The sequence below is a fragment of the Eptatretus burgeri genome, chromosome 3 (assembly GCF_056783735.1).
Source record: "Eptatretus burgeri isolate ZD-2024b chromosome 3, Ebu_testis_v1, whole genome shotgun sequence".
Classification (NCBI taxonomy): domain Eukaryota; kingdom Metazoa; phylum Chordata; class Myxini; order Myxiniformes; family Myxinidae; genus Eptatretus; species Eptatretus burgeri.
The window spans coordinates 5,033,821-5,052,876 of record NC_140963.1 but is presented as its reverse complement, the minus strand read 5'-3'; the positions used below and the strand labels follow the sequence as shown (position 1 = coordinate 5,052,876).

The 19,056-nt window shown below is 42.3% G+C and overlaps 1 protein-coding gene across 1 annotated transcript in view; it reads left to right on the top strand.

Annotated features, from left to right (window-relative positions):
• LOC147029322 (C1q-related factor-like) overlaps nt 1-18,512 on the top strand; it is a 97,701-nt gene extending 79,189 nt beyond the window's left edge. Inside the window, exon 3 of the mRNA XM_085872290.1 lies at nt 14,216-18,512. Within this exon, the coding sequence (XP_085728416.1) occupies nt 14,216-14,395 (180 nt within the window). The 3' untranslated portion in view covers nt 14,396-18,512. The remainder of the gene's footprint in view (nt 1-14,215) is intronic.
• The last annotated feature ends 544 nt before the right edge of the window (nt 18,513-19,056 follow it).

Sequence of the window (19,056 nt, the reverse complement as noted above, 5' to 3'; positions counted from 1 at the left end):
CCATTTAATTCCCGTCATCGCCTCGTTGCTTTTCCTCACTAAATAGTCATTATAGTCACTGCGACTGGATGGAATATCAGGCAAACGTGCTGGCGAGATGGTGGTGTAGTCTGTAAATGAACAGGTATATACACAATGTTCGTGGTGAGCTTACAGGTACTGTGCGGCAGAAAAGCATGGAGGGTTTTATACAGATGGCTATGCAGCCATATCTTGGCAGCAACATTTTGCCACCTCAGAAGATCCCGATCTCCTGGGTTGAGATATCACACTGCTGGCCAGTCAATCACCATAGAAGCCACGGGCCCTGTCAGATGGAGAGAGCTGCCATTGACTAAGCTCCAATCAATTATTATTCGTGCAACTTGGCGCTTCACCATCTTTTCTTCGTCCTCGGTGAACCCTGCTGTCCATCCACCTGGACTTACACATATTGTCACCAGTGAAATTAAATTTCACTGCTTTATTTTCCTTTGTCTTTTCTCCTCTCTGTCCATTTTCCTTCCAATTCCCGTTGATAAAATGATTATTCATTTTTTTGTGTGTTGATTCTATTTCGTTATCACGACTGCAGTAGTTTTTGGAAGCCTTATTGTGCAGACCAATTTTAAATGGTGGTCATTACATGTTGTGGTAATTTGTTCATTTCTCTCTTTTATTCTTCATGCGAGCCCTTTCATCAGCATTTTTCTGTTTAAGATATAATTGAGGTCGATGGCAGCAACTCTCAAAATACTGTTCATTATCTCAGTGAGTGTTCTTTAATAGATGATGATGATAAAGAAGCTCTCTGCCTGTGACATACAAAGCCACCTTCATTTCTGGATTTCTGACTTCCTTCACTCACACAGTCAATGTGTCACCATCAATGGAGCCTTCTCCTTCCCTCTTCCAGTGGAGGCTGGAGTTCCCCAAGGTAGTGTGTTGAGCCCAGTCTTGTTCTTCACCAAAATAAATGATCTCTTCAAAGCTCAGGAAAACCATCTCTTCCTTTTTGCAGACGACTCCACATTGTGCTATGCAGTTCTCCATTCCACTGTGAGGCAGACTGCAACTTCTCACTGTATGCTGATCTGAAATTGATTAGATGGTGAATGGAACATGTCCTTCAATCCAGAAAAATAGAATTGTTTCACCGTGTTGCTCCGACGGGATTGTCAAACTGTACCCCTTATCTATTTTCTTGGTCAGTCATTGAAAGAGGTTCAGTATATTGAATTTCTAGGCCTCTTCTGGGCCAATTAAATAGCAAAGCCAACCTCCAAAGCCAGCCACAGACTGGGCATTCTCCATTTGTCCAAGTCTTTCCTTGAAAAATCAGTTACTCAGAGTCTACATGACCTTTGTGCATAGCACAATGGAGTACTGCTCTGCCCTTTCGGCTGGTGCCCCAGCATCACATCTCTGTCTCTCCTCGATCATATGTAATCGAAAGCTCTCAACATTATTGGCATCTCCTGCGATGAAGCCGAATCTCAAAGTTTGTTGCTTTCATGCCGCAGACATCCCCCCAAACCCTCCCCCAAAAAGCAAAAAAAAAAAAAAAACCCCAAAACAACAGCAGCAATTTCTACAGATCATGTAGTAAATGGAGTTGTGAGTTGTAAATTTTACCTTGAGAACAGGTACTGTTACACATATGGCAAATTATATTTCCATATTAGCTTGCTGTGTTTGTTTTCAGATTCAATTAAACCTAATTTTGTATTCATCTCAAAATCTGCTTTTAGATATGGGATTGTTTGTTGATTTAGTATGAACAATTTACAAGTTTGTGGAAAGCAGTTGAATGGGTAAATCGTTTTTTGGTTTGCACTGACTGCCAAAACATTGTGGATATTAATTGAAAAAAAGGTTGGAGAACAACGTCAAACTCTTTTGTATTTGAACCAAACTACCGTCCTTTCTTAAATAAATATACAGGGTGTCCACAAATTACCATTCCAAATTCAAACCATAATAAAAAAAATTATGAAATGGGATGCAATGGCATAGTTTGCTGTCAGTGAAATAATTTTCTCAACATTTTATTGTCATGATTTATCAAGATCATCATCCAATCCAAATAGACTTCTGTTGACTGTGTTGCGATCACATGCCAAGCCAACCATTCCTTATCAACCATTTAATTGGAGTGCTTGCTTGAGTGATTAAGCCTCTTTCCCAGCACCCTACATTCGATAGTGGTACAGTTCGTGTCCCTATCGGGATGTACAGTCAGCAGTTGCTACAATGTAGAGGTACATGTGGGTAGATTTAGATCTGTAAACGTACTTTCCGTGGGTGTGGGTACATGCCTGCATGCTTGGTTACGGGTGCCGTGGTGACAAAGTTTCATCCTGTATCTTATGATGATGATGATGATGATGATGGGTGGTGGAGGTTTTAACTTTTAACCGAAGCAGTGAACGAGCGATCACGTTTTCGTTTGTCCTCGTGACTGTTTCCAAAGCAATTGGTTATTTTATATGAACCAGGTGTGCTTTAGAAAGGTTATATGATTTCTCTTTGTAAGTTTCAAAGCAAAATATATTTGGTATTTATCGTACGACCAATAGAAAATGGATTTCAGACATTATTTGTTTCCATCTTCACCGTTATTCTATGCAGAATCATTTTGATGAAACGGTATGAATCGTAATTAATGCTTCACTGCACGTCTGTCTTCCCTTCCCCCACTCTCCTCACGCTGCCTTCCTCTTCACTCCCCCACCTTTCCTCACTCCCTCCTCTCTCTTCTCCCTTCCCCCCTCCACTTCCTCACTCTCCCCCACCACCTCTTTTTCTCCCCTCTCTTAGTACTCTCATCAGTGAAGCGAGGGGTGGTATTTGCTGGTATAATAATAACCAGAGTGGTGTCAAAGCCACCCAATGCTTGCCTGTTTATACATTTATCGTTTTTCGTTTTTAAAAGACTAGTCTAATATTTTTATAAAGCATTGCAGTGAAGTCTGATTCAAATAATTTTAAAGCAATATATGTATTTGTATATTGTAATCAGTAAAAAAACAGTGTGGTAGATAAAAACTTTAACATTTTCACGCTTACGCTCACGCTCACGCCGGGGGTATCGCTATCTCAAACCCACTGCAGATGCCCATACACCCTGATTTTCTTCTTATGGAATGAACAAACTTTGTTACATCACGAGTGATGAAGGTCGTGGTCAGGTTTCATTGAAATTGTGTGTGTAGTTTCGGAGAAGAGAGCAAATACCTTTTGGGGGGGGGGGATCAAATCCCCCCACAGACCCCATACACCCTGATTTTTTTTTAATGCCGTGAACAAACGTTGTTACAACACAAGTGATGAAGGTTGTGGTCAGGTTTCATTGAAATTGTGTATGTAATTTCGGAGAAGAAAGCAAATACCTATTTGGGGGGGGGGGGGTGGGGGGATCAAACCACCCCCTCCCGTAGACCCCCTTAATGAGTGCAGGTTTTGCTGCAGTCAATATACCTTCGCTCGGCATCAGATATCAAGCTTGTGGCCAAGTTTCATCAAAATTGTGTTTAGTTCAAGCGATAATGAGTGAAGTGCTTAAAGACTCACGGTGACTGACACTGTTCGATCACATAAGCTCACCAGACTAAAGTCCAAGTGAGCTAAAATGGTACCATTGGAAAGCTAATAATCGATTTGATCATAAACATGCCCGTTTTAAAAGCCCCTCATTCTGGGAGGAAGAGAACGAAGCAGGAATTGGAACTTTAATATACTGTCATGGTGCTAACGGTATGACAGCATGAACCCTTTGGGGTAAAGCGTGACGGACAAGGAGGGAGCACACAAAATTAAATAACATAATACTTCTCGAAACGTAGAAAAATAAAAGCCGGGTCAGCTTACCCATTGCGCAAGCATACAAACTGTGTAAGCATACAAAATTTGTGCTTCCTCATTGTCTCGGGTCGCTCACCTGCATTTGATTTCTCTCGTTTTTCCCCCATTTATTTCATATTTTCATTTAAGGATGCTCTCCAACGGTTCTGTGATTTATCCTGGTGTATTGGCTTTGATGTCCCTCAGCAGCAAAATTACCGCGTGTCACCATTGCCCTGGGTCACTCACCTGCATTTTTCATTTTTTTTTTCATTACCTCCGCCACCGAAGGTGAAGCTGGTTACGTTTTCACCCATCTCTGTCTGTAGGATATCTCAAAAAGTTGTGGACGGATTCGGATGAAACTTGGTGGACAGGTTGGGTGTGTGACAAGGAAAATTGATTCCATTTTGGTGAAGATCCGAATCCGGATCTGGATATGAGAGTTATTTAATTTATAAAGTTATTGGAATCTCAGCTTGACTCCGTGGAAACCGAGGCCTTCAGGATTATTGGAATCTCCCATGCTGAAGCTGAGTCTATGGGCTTATCACCTTCCCATCGCAGACATGTCGGTGGTCTTTGTCTTCCACAACCTCTTTTCTGGTCTTGTACTCTCTGCTCTTTCCATGCTTTGTCCCACCCAGGTTTCTGCAGACCACACACAGTCCACCAGCATCCCCCTTCTGGTAAAACTGCCAAAATCCAGAATCACTGCTCACCTACACTCATTCGTTCCTATTTTTCTCCACCTGTGGAACCAACTTCCACATTCTCTTCAATTTCATTCTTTCTTCCAGGTCTTCAAGACAGCTCACCATCTCAGAACATCCTCACTCCAAAACTATGATCCTTTCTTCCACTGTTAACACCTACCTCCCCACCCCATCATACCTCCTTCCGAATTTAGTTTTTTCCTTTCTGAGAGTTTGCTTCTTTATCCATATTGTCCACCCCATGAGACCTCCCCAACCCCTCACTCCTCCCCACATCCATTATTTATCCAAGTGCCCCCTTATGTTTTGTCCTTCAACACTGCTGTTGTTTCACCCCCCCTCTCTCTTACTGTTGTTCTGTTGCATCGTGATCCTTACTTTTTCCTAGCTCATCCATGAGCTCCGGCTCTACATACAAAAATAAAAAAGGACGAGCTTTTACAACAGGTAGGCCGACCTTCATGATTAAACTGACACTATTTTTTGTGACATATCAATCGATTATCATTTTTCCAACCAAGTAAATCGATTATGAGCTTGCAAATGGTACCATTATTAATTATTCCTTGATAGTAGGACCAAGGTTTACAAACACCCTTCAATGAGGTAGTGGAACATATCAGTACGGGGATAGCGAAGAGAAACATGGTATATTGAGAGTTCATTGAAAAAAAATATATCATTGAACTCTTGAATGATGACGAATTAACATGGACAATGCATATATTTACTTTTTGCAAATTAATTTCTTGAAGTATTGGTGTCATAAATGAATTAAAATATTATTTCCTCAATAAGTTCTTCTGATACTACACTCCACCTTGATATTGTCTCCACTGAGTTACGGCATAGTTTTCTGGGGCCACTCCATAAAATTACAACTGGACAAAATATTGGTGTTACAAAAAAAGACTTATTAGAATACAACATTTAAAAAAATGATGGACTCCGTACCAGAATGCTCAGCACGTATGCACAGAAACCCCCAACAACGAAGTCAAATGGGGTAGCCAAACGTATTTCTTGCCTACAAGAGAAAGATTGTAACATCAAAATGGCTCACAAAGCTTCTAAAAGAAGCCAAAAATACTTGGAAACGTACCTGAGAGAAAGGGATGTGCCTCTGCACAACGAAAGATTTGGAGAACTTTCTGATCAACTGGTCCAAAAAGTTGATATCTTGAAGCCTAGACCACAAAAATTTCTGACAATGTGGACTTGTATCATCCCTGTGAATGAGTCGACTTTGAACCTTGCAGGATTACTTCATGTGAACATGGCAGGCTTGGTGATTTATTTCATGGATGTCTTCAATTTGAAAGCCAATGCTGTCATTAACAACATTCAGGCAGACTTCCCAGAGAGACAACTTGTCTGATTTGATTGCCTCGCAACACCGATGGGAAGGTCATATCTGGGGTTGTCGATACATAGAGTAAGTTTACCAGAGAGTTGGTGTCAAAGCCACCCAATGCTCGCCTGTTTATAATTTATCGTTTTTAAAAGACTCGTCTAATAATATTTTTTATAAAGCATTGCAGTGAAGTCTGATCCAAATAATTTTAAAGCAATATATATTTGTATATTGTAATCAGTAAACTAGTACACATATTAAATGAATGGCAAGCGTCTCGTATAAACAGGCGAGCATTGGGTGGCTTTGACACCATCTTAAGTTGAAATTTAAAAAATTTATTTAAATCATTTGTTAATTTCAACTTCTCAAATTCAAAATAAGGATATTTCTCATATTTCCGAGATTTGCGTGAGTCCTATTTTCATTCAGGAACAGAACAATTGTGGTTACCCATTCTAAAATTTCCACTCTGTCTTCTAAATCCAGAAAATTATGTTTAAAAGACTATTTCAATCACAGATTTTACGCTAGTAATGGCAGGTGAAAAGTTCACCGCGAGCCGAACCATGTCATTGGAAGCACACACACTCATACACAGCACATGCTCAATAGGCCTCGTTTATCATTCATATCATTTTGAAAGTCTCTTATTATATACAGTTTAGGTTCACAGGCACATTGAACTATTCCTTTTGATAATAATAATAATGTTCTTTTTTTATTTTCAGATTACTAATATTCCAGTTGAATTGAAATGAGATGCCCAGAAAACTTGCTAGAATATTTGTTAAAAATGAAGTCATTCATAATTTCCGAACAAGACAAGCTGATACGTACCATTTACAACAAACAAGAACATCCTTTGCAAACAAAACTTTTATTTATACCTGAACAAAGTTATGGAATTCGCTTGAAGTGAGCCGTAGGCAAAACTATTGGTGTTAATAGCTTGAAACACAATCTCAAAACTTTCGTATTGGAGAAGAATATAACAAAATGAAGTAGTAATCACTGCTAATAAATGAGTGTTGAGTAATATTGTGATGCTAATGAAACTCCTCTTACACCTCCATCCCCCATTTACATTCTTTTTTGGTTAGATTATATTTGTCCACCTCCTTATTATTCCCATTTTCGGTATCTTATTTCACAATATTTCATTATTTATGTCTCTTCATATTTTTAACCACGATCTATTGTCGTACTGACCTGAGATTTTACAAGCCATGCTTTTATTCAGTTTCGTCCACCGTTCTCTTATATGACGTAAGTTTCTTCTGCTTTGTGTTTGTGTTCAGTTCAGTTCCTTTCTGCCCTTGTATCAATCAAACACACACGCACGCACGCACGCGTAATTTGGCAATGCAATGTGAAGGCAGAGACGTTGTCATTAAAAGTTTTAATTACACAATCAGTGTACCTGGAATGGCACTATTTTGTTATTTTTAATGTTTGCTAAATACTTTAAGAAACACAGGTCCTGTTCAGGCTACTACATTGTGGAAACAAAAAAAGAATCCAAATATTATGGCGAGGATTTCAAAATTTTTAACTTTCTTCCACTAACAACAAATACAAGTAAGGAAGTAAATGAGAGTATTGTTACGGTTTCGGGGTGACACAGGGTTTCATAAGGGGGGTTTCTCAGACCCACTTACCTGACATCTGAACTTGAAGCTGCCAGTCATGGATAACTCCGTGGCCTGTTGGGTTGCTTAGCAACCGTGGACACCAGTTAACGGAATTAAATCCAACAGGTTCTCGCACCCAGTTTCATGTTACCTTATTCTACGATATAATTAATTGTTTTAACTGGGGCACTGCGCTCTCAACGTCCCACCCATCTCTATATTAGGTATGGTCGAGTGAAACCATGGGTGGAACATTGGCTCTCTCAGACAAATTCGTGGAGCAGAACTTTTCATCTATTTATTATGTACACACAATGCCGAACCATGTTGACTCATCCCCTCTTCTTGTCCAGGCTGGAGTTCCTCAAGGCAGAGTTCTGGGCCCAGTTCTTTTTCTGGTTTTGATCAATGATCTCTCTGACTCTCTGGAAAATCCTCTTTATCTCTTTGCTGATGACTCCACCTTCTGCCATACCATCTGCCATCCCTCATACCAGCAAGCAGCAGCTTCTTTGCTCTCTGCAGATCTGGGTAAAATAACAAACTGGTCCAACACGTGGAGCATGTCTTTCAATACTGACACATCTCACACTTTCACTGTGTCTCTTCGAAAGGACCGTAGAACCCCCCCCCCCCCGCCCCGTCTACTTTCTCAAAAATCCTCTGGAAGAAGTCCTTTTATTCAAGCTTCTGGGTCTCACTATCTGTCATGATCTTTCCTGGGAAAGCCACATTTCCAACCTGGCCTCCAAAGCCAGTCGCCGACTGGGAATCCTCCGTCATGCAAAGTCCTTCCTCGGCCCACATGAGCTACTGACCACGTACAAAGCTTTCGTCCACAGCCTGATGGAGTACTGCTCTCTCCTCTGGGATGGTGCTCCTGCCTCTCACCTTTCTTGGCTTCACACTGTGGAAACCAAGGCATTTCGGATCATTGGTACCTCCCGCGATGAGGCTGAGTCTTTGGGCCTCTCACTCTCTCACCACAGGCAGGTCGGTAGTCTTCCTGTCTTCTTCCATCTCCTCTCCAGCCTCGCCCCCCCCCGCTCTCTCTGCGATTTGTCCCCACCATATTTCCACAGCGCGCTCAAGGTCCGCCAACAAACCCCCTTCTGGTAAAACTACCAAAATCACGAATAACTGCTCACCTTTACTCTTTCATTCCTCTTTTCCCCCACCTTTGGAATAAACTCCCTCACTCTCTTCAATCCTATTCTTCCCTCCTGGCCTTCAAAACAGCTGTTCACCACCACCTCTTATCGACCCCCATCCAAATCCTCGATCTTTTCTACCCCCGATAATCCACCCCAAACTCACCTCCTTTAAATTCCCTGCATTCCTTCCTGAAAGTCCTTGTAATGTCCATTTTGTTTACCCCGTGTTCCCCATCCCATCCCTTCCACAGATCACCTAATGTCTCTGTTCCCCACTGTTTTGTCTTTCCCTCTCCCGCCACTCTTGTCTCATGCCCCCCTTGCTGTGCGTTGTGTCTTGGCTCTCATGAGCCTCGACAATGTATACAAAAAAAACAAAAAAACGATTGATGTAAAAAGGCAATTGAGGAGGTTTGAAACGTTTACCAAATATAAGCACGTATTTACAGCAAGGCAATGGTCACAATAATTAATTCACAAAGTAATCAAAGACATATGACAACAGACTTAAGGAGCACATAAAAATAACCCCTTCGATGTTGTTACTTATCTACAAAACATGAGACAAGTGTGCTGCATTCATCCGAGAAAAGTCGATAGGAGGAACAAGAAGAAGATAGAGGCAGGGTGAGGCAGGGTGAGGCTTTCGTGCGGCCTCTTTCTTACCCTGGATAAACAGGCGGGCTTAGGTGGATCTCAAAATTGAGGGAAGGGAAGGAAATAAGGTGTGTGTGTGTGTGTGTGTGTGTGTGTGTGTGTGTGTGTGTGTGTGTGTGTGTGTGTGTGTGTGTGTGTGTGTGTGTGTGTGTGTGTGTGTGTGTGTGTCGGGAGAAGTGTAGCATATGCGGTGTAAGAGAGAGGTATGAAAAAAAAGAAGAGAGAAACGTGAGGGGTGGAGTTGGGGTTAGTAAAGAGAATGATATGTTATGCTTAATGACTGAACACTCACACAAAAACAAACTCATGTCAGATCAGCTGTACACAGAACTACACAACAGAGTTTGCAAAGTAATCCGCTGGCACATCTGCAAAAACTTTGATATCCCAGTTAAAGAAAACTTGTGGGAAAATTAACCAAAAGTAATCACTCAAAACATGGAAGTACCTCCCGCTCACGTACAACCTCATCCCATTGAGCGTGAACACCAAAAACAAAATGTTGTGATCAGATATCATACTTAGGTACAAAAAGAGAAGAAGGCATTGCTGATTGAGGTGTTAATAGCAGTGATTTTGGACTAAACATTGCAGAATCGAGAAAATTACCAAACACCAAGACCTCAAGAATGACGTGAAGATCCTGGAAGCTGAAGAATGCCAAAATTGTACCAGTGATAGCTGGACCTACAGGAATGATGACAAAGAACCAATACCCCTGTACCCCTGGGCACTCACCTGGTGGCGGCTGGATAAGATAATCAGGCAACCACTAGTAGGCATGGATGACCCACAAAATATGTAATATAGAAGAAAGTGAATACCTCTGGCTTTTTGTTAATGCCAGGAACAATCCTTGGTACATCATGGGTGATAAAGGTTGTGGTCAAGTTTCATCGAAACTGTGTGTGTGGTATCAGAAAGGAAAGTTATGACGGACACACACTGACATTTATTCATATATATATATATATATATATATATATATATATATATATATATATATATATATATATATATATATATATATATATTGTGACGTCCACGGGACTTGAACAGTCCCGCCAACGTAGAATGAGCCGAAACGATGGAGGCGGTTTATTTTTTATAACCCGAGGATGGCGGTTTTAATCGCTCTACAGCAAACGGGACGAGGAAGGTGGCACAAGTCGCTTTTCACTGAGTTAATAATGTTTATTTCTCTAACCAGAACGATAATAAGACTTGGCAAGAGGAGGGATCCGTGGGCGATTCGACGGGAGGTGGTGTGGGTTCGGGCGTGGGGGAAACACAAATCTCAAACCCTCTAAGGCGCCAGGTACACACACACACACACACACACACACACACACACACACACACACACACACACACACACACACACACACACACAAAACGTAGCTAGTGGTCAGGCTTGCTCGTGGTGTCGACGTTACAGTCACTGGATTGGTGCCGGACGAGCTGGCGCTGTGCTCGTCAGGGGCAGGAGACATGGTGGTGCCGAGGTTCCGTCAGCCTTTCCGCGCAGAACCGTGGTTTCTGGCCTGTGAGCTCCAAACAGCCACCGTGGTGCTGTTCCTGGTGGTGTCGACCTCCTGGTGTAGGCCCAAGACCGCTCACAGCCGCCAGGGGAGCCAGTTCTAGCGCCAATATGCGAGCAGGAGAGGTAGGCAGGTCTGCCCGCCGTTCGGTCCCGTACTCCAAGCCAGCAGAACTCCAGAGCCAACCGAGGTGAGGCACGAGGCACAGCAAGGCCCCGAGACACGACGAATCCAGGAACGAACCAGCGCAACGAGAGAGCGCGCTCAGGGACAAACAGCCTCGACCAGACCCTTTCTCCTCCATGACTCTCCTTCCTCTCCCAATCAGCACGTTTTTATACTCGAGTCCTCTTCACTTCCAATGGAGCCCTTTTATTGGCCCTCTCCTGTCGCCTTCCGCCAATCGTGATCAAGGGGCAGAGCCATCCGTAGCACCGTCCTGTTACGTCACGGCAAGCCCACAGGGAATACTAAAAGGGGATACGCATAAACACTTACCCTAACCCGTCTCCCTATCTAATTACGTGACAATTATCATTTCCCCCTTAAAGAAATGGACATTTACTGGACAACTTATCACCACTGAATTGCTACTTATTACATCGAGATCCTGGTACAACTCGAACAGCATGGCATAACTAATTAAACATTCTAATTACCCTTTGAATGCATACCCCCCCCCTCAGATGTAACAATACATCTATATATATATATATATATATATATATATATATATATATATATATATATATATATATGTATGTACAATTGTCCTCTCCCACACTCCTCATTGGTATGCATTGTTGTCTGCGCTATCGCTGATGATTCGCCAATAAGTGATGAAGCCAGTCTGAGAGCTGAGGGTGTGTGTAGCATTGGGATTCTCATGTGCGTGAGAATGGCTGGTTTAAATAGCCATGGCCCAGACCCCCTAGTGTGAGACCCTCCCCCCTTCTCAATCTCACAATGGTTGAACTTCGTGTTCAAACGGGACCAAACCACTCACGTATTGCCATCACATCTGTTCGCTCATGTGGTACATCCATTTTTGGAGGTGAGAAAAATACAATGGGGAACGATAAAATAATGCTATTCACAAAAGAAAAAGAGACTACTCAGGAGGAGGTGGTGGTGACGAGGTGCTTCCGAGACATTTGATCCTGGTCACTGCTGACCGTGGTTACAAGACACTTGTGCCAACATTCATTATGAGATAACTAATTAATGACTAAACCCATCATTAACCTCAAAATCAAATTCAGGATGGAGAAATTTCATTGCTATTCATCTGAATGTTGTTGAAATGATGAAACTGGATTTCACTGGACCGAATCACAAAAAGTGCTCTTTGGTTTATTGAGATACATCTTTCGGAATGTTTGTAATGCGAGCATTCATGGTTCCTTGCTGTGTCCCCACTTTACTTGTGGAAATGAAAAAGCAAATTTAGCCCCAAAAAGTAGCTTATTACAGTAAAATGCCAAGTATTAAAAAAACAAAAGAAGCCTCAAACCTACTGTGATGCCCATTACTTCTTAAACAGCCCCAATTATTCCTACCTCCTTGTGGAGTTGGCCTGCCAGTTGTGCCCTGTCTTCCACGATTATGATGGCCCAGTTTGCCATTCTAATGAAGGTAATTTAGGCAGGAATTTGGAATGTATTCAGGATGCTGGTGATGACTCACCTGCTCCACCAAAAACACTGTGAGAACTTTAACATCGAGTCACAATGGTGACAGATGACCCCAGGCTGGACATCTCAAAGGTAAAAATACCTACCTCAAAGATATACTGTGCCAGCTATCCTGGTGACTGTAAAATTCCACTCATCTCCTGTGCAATTTCCCTCAATAACCCTTTTGTACCTTTCATCTTCCCCCTTAGTTTTTATTGCTGTTGTTATTCTATAACCTCCTTCCATTTAGTCATTGGTCCTATCTCTACCTGAACTTTCTTTTCCCCATTATTACTTGAAATATTACCATCTATTACTTGACAGATGGATTATCCTCAAATGTGAAAGTGAAATTTCTGGTTCACGACCCCCTTATCTGATAATACCTCCCTAATGTGTAATTATAATCTCTTTTGTTTCGTCCCCGTTGGACGTCTGAAACGGGGGCTGATGGATTTTGTCTCAATTTTCATGTCCGTGCGTGCGTCCACAACCATATCTCAGACACATATGGACCAATTTTATTTGTACTTGGCACAAAGACAACACATGATGGCTTACATATCTATATCATTTAGTTTCATGATCGGATCCAAGATGTCTGACTGGCGGCCATTTTAGTGATTAAAAAACACCCGATGTTGAACACGTCCTCAAACCATTTCTCAGACATGCATTTACCGATGTTGTTCAAACTTGGGAAAGAAATAAAGGATGATAGCTTAGACATGCACGTCTTTTTAATTTTTTGCGAGATCAGATCCAGGATGGCAGACTGGCGGCCATTCCGTTACTTAAATGTGTCCCCAACCATTCCTCAGACATGCATCGTCCGATTTTGTTCAAACTTGGCGCAAGCACAGTGCATGATGGCATACACGTGCCCCTCGCTTTATTTTGTGATCTGATTAAAGATGGCCGGCTGGTAAACTGGCGGCCATTTTCGTTGGAGATAAATATGGGTGAGCTCTTTCACTCAGTACAGCAAAATTACTAAAGCAATGGGGGCTATGACATTTTATGTCTGTTTTTTCCCCTTGTTATCCATGCATTTTGCAATGTCCTGTTCCTAAAATTTATTTTGACTCTTCAAATAAACTTGATAATGTTTTGACATTTTACCTTTTTATTATTTTATGGTGGCAGCACAATACACGTGACATCAGCATTCAAATCTTGATGCAACCATTTGCATTGTAGCTTATTTCTGCTCGACTTATGACATCAGCATGAAAATCTATTCTTTGTATAGTTTACCAATTCTATAATCATTGATCTTTTCCTAGTTTATCTTAAAACAAAACCACTCTTTCCATGTCCTGTGTTATCATCGATGATTCCAACCTGGATCATCCACTTCACACTGTCGTTCTTTATATTTCCATAAATATAATTTCGATAGACTTTCTCTGCTGTCAATTTCGATTTCGCCTTTGTTTTTGCATATGCAGTAACCACCGAGATATTTCATTCACTTTTAATGAAGACAAGTCACCTATTTTGCAGCACATTGTCTCATGGCACTTTACTGCCCAAGCAGTTTGGATCACTATCTTAGTATAGTCACTACAATTTATGAAATGAGCTATTTATTCATCAAAATGTATTGAAAAAGTAATTGGTATGTGTGTGTGTTTTCAATGTTTTTGGGTTGATCGCAGGTCCGCGCGAGTGCCATTGCTCAAGATGCCGACCAGAATTACGATTACGCAAGCAACAGTGTGGTGTTGCATCTAGATGCAGGCGATGAGGTTTACGTGAAACTGGACGGAGGGAAGGTTCATGGTGGAAGAACAAACAAGTATAGCACATTCTCTGGATTCATGGTGTATGCAGATTGAGCCATGAAACGGACCATGTCAGACATCAAAAAAATTATTGGAAAATTCATTTTAAAATCGATGAGATGTGGTCAACATCTGGCAAGGTAAAGGGGCTTGTATTTTTATATTCTGGACTTTCCATTTCTCGTGCTCTGACATTATGCATTGTTTCTGCTGATAGCAGATTAAAGATGTGCTGTGCATTGGCGGAGACTGTTTTCAACGTCGTGAGAAGTAAAGATGAGAAGAGAAAGAGGTGGCAAGGGAAGTGTGGAATGTAACCCATGACCGATCACGATGAAAATATCTACTCGGAGTACAGAAATGATGAACTCAAACCACTTCACTATCTTTTCAGATTGGTGGGTGACCAACCCTTCACATTCCTTGGATCAACAGCCAAAATTAGTATACAGATTGTAAAAAAAAAAGTGATTCCAGTGAGGAAATTGAACCAGAAGGCCATACAAAAAAAATTGTTTGTACTAGATCACCACGTTTACTATCGATCAATCTTTTAAACACTTTCCATGATCTCTCTGAGAACAATCATTGTGCTGTGGGTTTTGATGATCTCTCGGAGAAACCAAACATTTTGAAGTAATGCAAGGTTTACGACATAGTTTTAAAACATTTCATACATCACATGAGATCTTACTTAACAATGATTGAAGCTATGTTTGAAAATTACTCACATTGATGTGGCAAGGTGGGTTGGTTTTAAAGAGGAAGAACGAGCAAGAAGTGATCAATTTCAATCTTGTGGCAGGCAGCAAAAGACAAGCATGCAAGGACTTCGTGAACTGCATGTATATAGAATGTTAATTCGATGTCTGAATATAACATTGATTTTGGGGATAACATGTCACTAAATTGCAGACCTGCCATGGACACCATTGCAACCTGTAGCATCTCTATCAATTTTGCCTATGAAAGGTTCACGGTCGTTCTCCAGTACAGGTGCTTGCAATACGATTTAGGATGATCACGACTACCTTTTTAATGGCCCCAATTATCCCCAACCTCATGTGGGTCTTGCCGGAGAATGTTTGAGGCCCATAATCTTTCATGATACGACTGCCAGGCCTGAATGTCAACTGATGTTGGCAGGAATTTATAATTTCGTGGTAACGGTGACATCTTGCTTAACTCTTCGTGAAAGACACCATGGGATGTATTGTTGTGTCGGGTTCGGTGGCGAGAACGACCGCAAGATGGAGCAGTTGGGCCGTCTCCCACTGAACACCGGAATTGAAGGTCGTCACTCCGGATAACTCCGAAGTCGACGGGTCGCTAAATGGACCGTTGATGCCAATATTTCGTGGACGTGGACGCCGGTTAGGGTGTTTTTGTCTGATTCCAATTTACCTAATTAGCCGAGCGGTCTAGCTACCGGGGAAGCCACACCCTCAGCTGGCTTTGTCCGAACCGAGTCGCTGTTACTGACTCGCATCCGGCATAACCGAGCAGGAATTACCAAAGCCGCGCCGGTCCAAATGACAATTTACGGCACAATCGGCCTCCCTAATTCTCAAGCCCGAACCATACTGGGTCAATGAGAGAAAGCACAGACAACGAATTGGAACATTTAACAGTTATTTATTTACAATGGAACACAGGGAGGGAGACACAGAGCAGACTCAATCACGAATATAGATGGAGGCAAATGTACAATGGCAATCACTTCAACGATTTCGACTCATCAGACTGGCCACAGACAGACACACACACACCCAAAAAGAAATGGACCTCGTGGGTCTTTATACGGCCCTTCAGCTCGGGATGGAAGCCGAACTGAGGGTCAGAGTCTGGTCGGGTACCTGGCCGCCTCGTGCGGTTTTACCAACTCGCACTTGTGGAGCTCAGAGTCCGTGTATGGGAACGGGGATCCCCAGCTCGAGCGCTCCAACACAACCCACCACGGTGGGACTTGAACCCACGACCCAGATCCAACGAGCCCACGATCCTGGCTGCCACGAATGACGATCGACGACACGAGCACCACGAAACACCTCCACCACGACCATCACCACGAGCACCAACACGACCACCGACCACCAAGGAATCCCGAAAAAGTCCGCCGCTGAGACAGTTCGCCACCCTTCTTATCCCTCCCTCGGGCGGGTGTAGGGATCCGCTCTGAGGTAACTCACCTCCGGATTGGTCGGGGGGGGGGTGACGGGCGATCGGTGTCCTCCTCTCATTGGACGAGGGGAACATTCCATCTTGCTGTGGCGGAGTCAGCCCTGAGGTGATCTCACCCCAGCCCATGTCCGTGGCCTCGAACACGTGCGTAATGGTGCTGAAGGAGTGGAGGGGGATTTAATGCAGAAGACTAACTAGAAAGAAACTCGCAGTGCACACATGAAATTCCCATTAGACATAGGGGAGAGATTCTAACTATCCACATTTACTTAACGAAATAACTAAACTTTGGGTCAACTGTATGTGTGAAGGCGAATGGTTTCCAAATACGTAACACGATAACATCTTCCAACTAATGCTAACGGATGGGATCCCCAACGTAACATCCATGTGAGATCTGTGGGATGGCACACTTTGTTATGCGACACCTGCCTGTGAAGCACCAATCCGACAATTCATCATCAGGCTGAAAATGAAACTCAGACGGAACGGTTTAAAAGGTAATCGTGAAACCTCAGCACCATCGTATCAGACATTTGTAGTAGGATTTGGGGGTATACTTTCGCATGGACACAACTACAAGGTTGACGTCGTTTGAAGTAAAATGATAAAACATTTCAAAATGCAAAGCCCGTCCATGTACGCTTTGTACTCGAACTGAGCTTGATGAAAACAACAGGTAAGAAAAGAACAATGTAAAAATTATTAATTAAAATCTTCTCCATATTCTCATGTGCAAGGTTTGTTGGAAATGTCATGATAAAAGCTTAAAATGGTAAACTCAAAGACATCTTAAAATTGGAGCAGAAAAAAAACTGAAGAAACACCGAAGTGATCAAATTTGTGGCGGATGGGCTAATAAACCCCGTTTCACTCTTTCCAGCCTCGCAGGTAGCTCGTTCAACCATCCAGTTTCTGTTGCATCTGCAGTGTGTTTCCTTAAAAACGTGAGTAACGTTACCATGGAATGGACACGATGCTCCAGACATCTCTGGCTTTAGTGAGAAAATGATGCATCTTCCTTTTCTTACCCCAAAAGACGAATAAAATTGGACACCGTTGCCCGCTCTCATATCACGGCAAATTGTGGTCTGCACTCATAAACGTGGAAACGAGCCGAGGAGCACGAATGTGCACTCCTTTCGGCTTGATTCAAATGAAGTGATACGTGGATTTATTGAACGATTGTATAAATTTTCCAATTGTAAAGGCAAACTCGTAAATGTACAGCCGTCTTAATTGTGACGTATATACAATTGTATTTGTCTGCAGTTTTTCGCACCAGAGAGCTGTTGCAGCGACTGACTTAATGAGACGAACAAAAAACAGGTGCAACGGTTGTGCAATTATGCCAAAGTTGAAAATTTCTTTTCCAAAATGTTAGTTTTTCTATCTGCGTTTTAATGCTTGTGTGTGTGTGTGTGTGTGTGTGTGTGTGTGTGTGTGTGTGTGTGTGTGTGTGTGTGGGGGTGAGTGTGTGTGTGTGTGCGTGTGTGTGTGTGTGTGTGTGTGTGTGTGTGTGTGTGTGTGTGTGTGTGTGTGTGTGTGTGTGTGTGTGCGCACTGAATGACCGGTTATGGTTCGCTGTCCTCTATGCAAGACTGCACATGTTCAATGGTGTCAGTGTAATATACAATTATTATTATTATACTGTATTTGTGTGCTATGCATATATATATATATATATTACACTGTTGTTATTTCCATGGAAATTGAAGTGATATTTTTTCATAACTGATTATTTTGCATTTCTGTGCAGAATTATAAGAGTTATAAAAAATGTTTTCAAAACGAGCTACACAAGAGTAGCAATCAAAGGGATGATAATTACGCATTTTAATCGAGACAATCTCATGCTCTGTCATAAAAAAAATAAAGAGGTTCGTCAGTTTCCTTAGTGTGGTGTAAAAGTTAAGTGACCTTGGAGTGGTTTGTTGATTGTGTCTTCTTTCTGGACGTGATACTACGAATAAATGTACATCCCAGCATACCTTTGGAAGTCAGCTTTAATCTTCACTTAACGACGCTTGGAAACTTCGGCTGCTCCGCCGTAGCAACCGCCATCCTGCGTCCTGCGAACTTGGCAGGATGGCACGGCGCGTGTTCTTGCTGCAGACAGACGGGCTGCGGCCCCAAAGCTCTTCTCCGTCTGTCGATGGCACCTGCGGCGCACTCACGTGGCCACGTCGCTCATTTGCATCCGGCATGGAGTGCGAAAGAACGAGTGCAATATGCCTTTGCGTGCACTTCATCACAGGAAAGGCAATTGGGTTAGAGGAGTGTGACACGATAAGTGACATTTATGCACGAACGATTAAATCATAAGCTGTGTTTTCCACTGCAAATCACGGCAAAGATTGTGAATTATTGAGATGAATTGCTTGTTCGGCAATAATTATGACAGCAAACTGTTACATACTGAAACGTGTCGACAAGGTACGTACTTGGATTCAGATTCGTTCATGAATATATTCATCTTTAATGTAAACAATCGACTTCTTTTCTACTTCTATATGTTAAGCCACTGACTTCGA